The 8,359-nt window shown below is 40.5% G+C and overlaps 1 protein-coding gene across 1 annotated transcript; it reads right to left on the bottom strand.

Annotated features, from left to right (window-relative positions):
• Positions 1–206: 206 nt before the first annotated feature.
• On the bottom strand, positions 207–1,581 carry LOC134207267 (syntaxin-1A-like). The gene is made up of 4 exons (XM_062682989.1): positions 1,549–1,581; positions 1,389–1,484; positions 954–1,314; positions 207–810 (listed from the first exon to the last, which is right to left on the bottom strand). Exons 1-4 carry the CDS (start codon positions 1,579–1,581, stop codon positions 317–319), a joined length of 984 nt encoding a protein of 327 aa, XP_062538973.1. The 3' UTR covers positions 207–316.
• Between the last annotated feature and the right edge of the window lie 6,778 nt (positions 1,582–8,359).

Genomic DNA, 8,359 nt, shown 5'->3' with positions numbered 1-8,359 from the left:
GAAGAGTATATAAATATTATTTTCAATGTTTTCTAATGAATTCCACTACATTTGTTTTTAAGATGCACTTGAGCTTTTAGTAAGTTTTATTTGATTCCAGTAAGGCCGATGAATGTTTCGATTTTTAAAGTTTACGTGACTTTTTATAGTGGAATTAAAGTGACAATTATTTTGAGTGAAAATAGAAAAATACGATTTAGATGACATTATGGGTTTATTCGTTATGTGAATTATTTTGAGTAGGAATTTCATCGATTATTTCTTTTGATGTATTTTTTATAAGACTGTAAAACCCGTAGAGTGAATGATCGCTAGTTCAAATCAGATACTTCTTTATTGCCAAAAAAACAGCAATCACCACCAGAAATGCTAACAGCACCAATAGGCAGCGACTAACATCTATGCATAACCATTTCCCACCTCCGGCCTTCCGATAGTAGTGATAGGCCTCCTTGATATCCTCTGCCGCAACGGCCACATGTTGAGCCGCGTCTTCAACCTTGGTTTCCGCCAGGTTCAGCATGCTGCCGTGCTCCATCACCAGAGTCGAAAACAGTACAAACAGATCACGCATTTCGAGCATTGTTCGTTCCAGGGATTGCAGATCTTGATAGCGGCCCTCGACGGCCTGAAGCGTTTCGGACGCTGCTGCTTTGTCGATTGTGGCAGTTTTTTGGAGGCCATTTTGATCCTCCAAAGAGTGACGCCGGGAGGACTGTTGATCGCTTGTATCCACATTGGTATCAGTCGGAACGATTGTGGGTTGTGAGATGTCGCACTGCGAACGCGATATGTTGCTCTGAGATGAAACTGTAGGAAGAAAATTGCAAAAGCGAAAGTTTATGGGCTAGTTACCCTATTGATGTGCAAAGTTCGAGCATTTTCATAACACGCAATAACCATAATTTTGGAAACCTACCGAAGAGTCCATAAATCTCACCGTTCGTACTTACCAATTCGTTTACATTCTTCCATCTTCTGCTCATAGTTCCTCACCAACGTCTGGAACTTCCAGAACGCGTCAAAGTATGCAGATTTGGCACTCTCTAGCTGGCTACTCCACACCAGGCTCACCAAGTCCGTACCTTCGTCACCATCAACACCGCTCGACTCTCGGGTTTCGCCAGACTTTTGCTGATTGATTTGCTCCAATTCAGCCTGCATTCGTTTAACGCTGTTGAATATTTTGTGACAGAGAGTTGCCGTATCGCTCAACATCTGACTGGACCCGATCGAAGCATCGTCCGAGAACGCACGTTCAATTTCGTCAACATTCCGCAGCAACTCAGCGATCCATCGAATGATTTCTGCGAACTGTTGAGCATTAAAATTTGACTAAGTATGTTATGTTACTAATCTTATGAAATGGAATGTCCTACAAAACCTACTTGTGCCAGATCGCAGACTATTTGTTTCTGGTTGAGCAATGTTTGGGGCCCATGTTGATGAGCGATCTTTTCAATTGATTGCGCAAATTGCCGTTTCTGAAAAATGAAGTTTTGAGTTTCATAAGCTTGCAGAAAAAGAAAAAAAACGAAAAAAAATTGCCTTCAACAATGAGTTTAAACGATCACGAATCATTTCTGCAAAATAACGGACGATAGATTGACCATAACCATGCAAATGGTAACAAATAACTGAACCGGTCCTGACAAAATTTATCGTCGTAAGCCTAAAAAGCCGCAGCGACGAGTCCTGGTATTTTAACGCCGCAGATAGCTCGTTATATATGTTATCATTCAATTTATGTTATCAAACTTCTCACGAAGGCTTACTAAATATAATCGAATTTTCTTAATGCAGCTATTTTTCTTCTTTCTTCACTACTGAACATATGCATAGTCGCATATATATATTTGGGATATGTTGGTTTTTCTCGGTGACCAAAACTTCATTATATCAATATGGATCGGTTCTGTACGTATAGTCAATTTCGGAATGAATATGAATCAGTGAGTATTCATTTATGGCTTACAAACTGACAAATTTCTGTAAAACTAATCGCATTTTCAATGATTTAAGTAATTGACCGAATTTGTAGATCCGAGCCAGTCGTCCAATTGAGATTAGGTATGTAGTTGTTCGCACGCAGTCACCATCAATGGCAATCAAATGAGTGAGACAATGAAGAACAAAATCACTGAGAAAACCATTTTATGTTTTGATTATTCATAAAATGTTTGGCAAGGTTCGGGCCGATGATTCTTCAATAAGATGAATAATTCATGCACTGGTTGCAACTATTCGTTCCAATGTGACGCCAATATCCAGTATCGGTCATTCAAAAACGGGAAGAAATAATTGTAGAAATCGTCACTATCGTCGTGATTGGCACGCCATATGAAGAAACTGAACAGCTTAGACTGATAATTGTCTGCCCTGAACTGATGCCACAGTTGTCGGTTCCTTATGAAAGATAAAATCGTGATAGTATCGATCCAATCAATTCGAAAACATGAAAGTATTCGGCACTGATGAGAGAAAATGCGTTTACCTACCGTATTTATAGGGACAGGGGAGCGATATGCTCTAGCTAAGAAAATGCTGCTGCTTTCCCGCTCATTCATTTATTCAGACTAAGGCCGAAGTGGCCTGTGCTGCACATAAAAGACTTCTCCATTCAGCTCGGTCCATGGCTACACGTCGCCAACCACGCAGTCTACGGAGGGTCCGCAAGTCATCTTCCACCTGATCGATCCTCCTTGCCCGCTGCGCACCTTGCCTTCTTGTGCCCGTCGGATTGTTGTCGAGAACCATTTTCACCGGGTTATTGTCCGACATTCTGGCTACGTGCCCGACCCACCGCAGTCGTCCGATTTTCGCGGTGTGAACGATGGATGGTTCTCCCAACAGCTGATGCAACTCGTGGTTCATTCGCCTCCTCCACGTACCGTCCGCCATCTGCACCCCACCATAGATGGTACGCAACACTTTCCTTTCGAAAACTCCCAGTGCGCGTTGGTCCTCCACGAGCATCGTCCAGGACAGTTCATACGAATAGTAAAATAAAAAAAAACACCTTAATAAAGATTAAAAAAAAAATCGTGACAAAAATGGAGAACATCTTTGGTTGAAAAATGATTATTTCAATACCAAATTTTCAAAACGACTTATCTGCTTTTGTAAACAAATATTTAAACGTCGATTTGACGAATCTGATAGCACTCCCACGCAAACCAACACCATCAACACGTAGGTGAAGGCGTCGGCTACCTGTTGGTTTGTGTGGGAAGGCCATCGGATTTGTCAAACCCAGAGTTCATTATATAGAGTTGCGGATAGCCTGTCAAGCCATAATGCCGGTAAGAGAAGCATATCTATTACCGCAGTAGTTCTGGAAGGTTCAATACTGGGCCCGGTTTTATGGAACCTTATGTACGACGGGGTACTGAAACTAAAGTTCACTCCTAATGTTAAGATGACGTAACCCTGGAGGTCTACGGGTAGTCAATTCCCGAGGTAGAACTGACCGCGAGTTGTGGTGTCTGCCTAGCAGGTGGTGGGGTTTGACAGTGGACCCTGTTAAACTTCTATAAAAAGCTGCATGTATCCGTAAGCACGCTCCACCAAAGCGACCGTGTGCTGCTCAAAGCACACGTCCTGGTGTTAGGTGGGACTAAACTGCTCTATACTAGGAGTTTTAGGTACCGTCAACTGGGGGGAAGATGATCATTGAGGTGAAGATGATCATTTGATGTGTCAGTCAAAAGTGCCATTTTTTTATGAAACGGTAGTCAACAATATTATCCGTTCAAGTAATGTTACCGCTAGGTAGAAAATCCGAGTTTTTCCATTATAATCATGAAAATGTATTTTTTGGAAGAAAGAGAGAGATAGTCATAAATGACGCTATTTTCGTTTCAAATATTGGCTTCGTAGACTTCTTTACGTAGTAAATTAAACATTCATACGAATAACCTAGTGTATTTTGACTACTAGGACATAATGATTTTAGTAGAGCTGTCTTGATCAACTTCACCCCAAACCAGATTACTCAAAAATGTGTGATAATTCAATTTATTTTAATAAATGCGAACGCATTTCAGAAAACTAAAGTTGTTGATTATTGCAACGTATAGCAGTACATGTTTTGAAAATATTTGTTTCGATTTAAAATGTAAACACACACACTTAGAATAAATCGCCGAATTCGGTAATATTTTACCGAAATCTCAACAGCAGAACTGTTCGGTAAATAATTTTACTGATATTCGGTGATTTTGACAGTTGAACAATGGAAAAAATTACAAAATATCTGTAAAATAATTACCGAACAGATCTGCTGTTGAGATTTCGGTAAAATTTACCGAATACTGTAAAATGAGTTAAGTGTGCACATTGTTATTGCATGTTTTGTCTTAAAAATGATCATCTTCCCCCCAGTTGACGGTACCAGACAAAGGCTCGCAACGCGCACTTTACAGGGTCGTTACTGTTGAGCGATCGCTAGATAAATCCTAATCAATTAGGTGGACTGACTTACCTCTTACCTTGGTTTTCGGCGAACTAGACACAATTTTGAAATTAGGAATTTGTATATGAAAATAAATTAACAAAACTACGTGAATTTGGAGAATCATGCAATCTAATACTTTATTCTAAAAACTTTTGTAGGTAAAGTGAATGGAGTTTGGTTTAGGGTACTTGCTCATTCCGTGTTTCTTAAACTTAACACTGTCGTTGCGGCCGTTGTGATTCTCGTTGGTCGACTTTGGTGGTATGGTGCACTGGGCGGGGAAAGTTCCGATGAGGTTTTCTTCGGAACCGGAAAATGCCGGGAAGGGGCACTAGCAGGGGGTATCACAGTAACGGTATCCAGATGACGGCAACTCGGCCAATGTAGCGATAGGCCTAGCGTTTCACGTTTAGGGCCCAGGGAGCGGTACTATGTGCACTAAACATGCGAGCGTCTTCAATACAGATCGATTGGGACATTAGTGATCGGAACTGCACACGCGGTTTTCTGTAGTTCTTCTTCGTGTCTTTTGGATGGCTTGACACACACACTTTTCGACCAAATATGAGATTGGCTATGATTGCTGAATTTGGGCACACTCGCGACGGACTACAGTCACTGGCTACGGACCATGAATTGTCCTCAAATACCCAATATCCTCACTCGAACGGATGGGTAGTAGATTACCTTCGCTTGGCCAATTAACTAGCCGAACACAGTTCACTTGCTAATAGCTATCACCGCTTGATTTTAGTTTTTAGCCCACGGTGAGGTTTTAATTTCGGTGCACCGATTGATGTGCGCTCGACGACGTGCTGCTGGCTGCACGAACAAGGTCAATAACTTACGTTCCACATAAATTAAAAATCATTTGTATGAAAAAAATCTTACATTGGGGGAGGGGGGGTCGAAAAACCCAGATAAATTGCTTACGTAATAAGTGTACGACCTTGGACCCGTTTGCGGAAGTAAAATTCCGACAATAATCCTGCAAAGACACCGTTCTGGGAAAAAAACTCTTGGAAGGTCACGTCTCCACGCTCAGCAATGAGTATTAACAAAAACAAGAGGAAGGGGGAGTCTCTGAATTCTCCACTTCCTTCAAAGAAACAAGGTTTCAAGACCGTGCTGCCCAAGCGCGGAAAAGATAGAAGGAAGCTGGAGACTTCAGATATTCCTTCTAAATCTAATGTTGATATTGTTTCTTCTCCTATCGAACTGAGCAATCAGTTCGACTTGTTAATGATGAATTGAGCAAATCGAATCTACCTTTAGCCCAGGTGATTCGATTCATGCGAAGAAACAAAGGATTCCGCCAATTGTGGTATATGTTGCCGAGTTTTCTGGTTTTCGGAAAGAAATCTTGAGTAACCTTCAGGGGATCAAGGTTTCATTCCAGATTGCTAGGAAGGGTGACTGCCGCGTTTTGCCGGGATCCTTTGACGATCGCAAACGTCTTCTTCAGTATTTAACTGAGAAGCGCCATAAATTCTTCACATACGACGGCAAAACTGAGCGATTGTTCAAAGTCGTCTTGAAAGGTCTCCCCAGTGATGACAAATCACTGGATGAGATTAAAATTGAAATTTCTCAATTACTTGGATTTTCACCAGTCCAAGTAATTAGGATGAAAAAGAAATCCCACTCTGGTACTTCCCAGAGGGGCATTTCTCAAGAATTTTATTTAGTTCATTTTAACAAAAGTGAACTAAATAATATGAAAAGTTTGGAAAAGGCCTGTATTATGTCTCATGTCCGTGTTACATGGGAACATTTCCGCAGGCCTGGGGAAAATTTCCAAAACCCCACCCAGTGCCGTAAGTGCCAAAAGTGGGGTCATGGAACCAAACATTGTCACATGGATGCTAAATGCATGATTTGTGGTGGAACCTCTCACGCCAAGGACGCATGTCCTGTGAGAGAAGATTCCAATAAATTTAAGTGCGCAAATTGTGGGGGCAATCATAAATCCAATTTCTGGGAATGCCCTTCACGCAAGAAAGTTTTGAATTCTCGTGCAAAATTGATGACGGGAAATTCCAATCGGATCCCAGATTCGAGCAATTCATACCCACCACAATTCACAAACAAATTTTACCGCTCGTCAACGGGTAGCAAGCACTTCAGTAAATTCCAATTTTTCGAATGTACCTACGTATGCAAACATCGCTGCTGGTAGACAACATTTTCTTCTCAAAATGAGGTTTATACCCATATCCCAACGGAAAATAACGGTCATGTTGCCGATTCAGGTAGCATGACTGATTCCGATTTTGATTTTTAACTGAACAATTGCATCACATGATTGATGCAATGTTCAAAGCAAATACCATTCCTGAAGCTGTTCAGGTTGGTTTATAGTACACACAAAAATTGTTATCGGCCTCCGGTTCCATGGATCCAAATAACTGTGTGAAGGTTCTAAATTGGATTGCCCGCTCTTTTAAGAGTAAGGAAGATGAATTATTCAACTTCCTAACAGTTCATAATGTGCATATTGCCATTATAACAGAAACTTATTTAAAACCAGGGCTCTCCATTAAAAGAGATCCAAATTATTTTATCTACAGAAATGATCGTCTTGACAGCGCCTGTGGTGGGGTCGCCATTGTCATCAATAGACGTATCAAACATAAATTATTTTCTTCGTTCGAAACCAAAGTTTTTGAAACCTTGGGAGTTTCTGTTGAAACAAATTTTGGACAATTTTCCTTCATTGCAGCCTTGTTGAAAGCTGATCTTCAAATTCTGACTCGCAACAAATCAAAATTCTTCGCAAATGCCAAACACCGTTCATGGAATAATGCTCAAAGCAATTCCAACGGCAACATTTTATTTGAAGATTGTTCTGCGGGATATTATACTATTCAATATCCCAATGGCCCTACTTGTTTTTCTTCCAGTCGAAATCCTTCTACAATTGATTTAGTTTTAACTATAGATAGTAGAATCTATAGATGAGCGAAAGCAAGGCTGAGTCGATTTTTTTGCCTGTGCACACGCGCGTATGACGTCACAGCCCTTAACGTTTCCATTGAAATCGTGACGTCATGCTCGTTTGGAGACACGTTTGACAGTTCGTTTGGAGACAGAGGATTTATCTTCGCTCATCTATATATTCCACTATCTATAGTTTTAACTGTGTGTCAGCTGTGTGGCCAATTGGTAACTCATGCTGACTTTGACTCTGATCACCTTCCTGTGACGTAATCCAATTAGCTCCAATTTTAATTATCATATAGCTGATTGGGATTTATATAAAACGTTTATTGATAGGAATTTTGATGTTGATATTCCTATCGATACAAAAAGTGATATTGATAATGCTCTCGTATCTTTGACAAATTTAATTGTCGCAGCCAGAGGCATTGCAATTCCTAAATGTGAAATTAAATTCAACTCCATTATTATTGACGACGATCTTCAGCTACTGATCCGTCTTAAAAATGTGAGGCGAAGGCAATACCAAAGAACTCGCGATCCCGCGTTGAAAGTTATTTGGCGAGATTTGCAAAATGAAATTAAAAAACGTTTCGCTATTCTGAGAAATACCAACTTTGAGAATAATGTCTCTAAGTTGGATCCCAGTTCGAAACCCTTTTGGAAATTAACAAAAATTCTTAAAAAACCTCAAAAGCCAATTCCAGCGCTTAAAGAGGGAAATAAAATTTTACTAACAAATGGCGAAAAGGTTCAAAAACTTGCTCAGCAGTTCGAGAGTGCCCATAACTTTAGTCTAGGTCTCACTAGTCCAATTGAGGATCAGGTTACACGGAGCTTCGAAGACATTCTCAATCAATTGAATGTTTTTGACCCTTCGTTGGGAACTAATTTGGATGAAGTGAGATCTATTACTAGAAAATTTAAAAATATGAAAGCCCCGGGTGATGATGGTATTTTCTA

Source organism: Armigeres subalbatus, chromosome 1 (assembly GCF_024139115.2).
Source record: "Armigeres subalbatus isolate Guangzhou_Male chromosome 1, GZ_Asu_2, whole genome shotgun sequence".
Classification (NCBI taxonomy): Eukaryota; Metazoa; Arthropoda; class Insecta; order Diptera; family Culicidae; genus Armigeres; species Armigeres subalbatus.
This window is presented reverse-complemented; position numbering and strand designations above follow the sequence as displayed.

Bases quoted from the DNA above. Each gene is read 5' to 3' on its own strand.
- LOC134207267 (XM_062682989.1), bottom strand. From the start codon at position 1,581: ATGATTCGTGATCGTTTAAACTCATTGTTGAAG. The intron at 1,485-1,548 runs GCAATTTTTTTT...TTCATTTTTCAG, and splicing joins GTTTAAACTCATTGTTGAAG to AAACGGCAATTTGCGCAATC. The intron at 1,315-1,388 runs GTAGGTTTTGTA...AATGCTCAACAG, and splicing joins TAGTCTGCGATCTGGCACAA to TTCGCAGAAATCATTCGATG.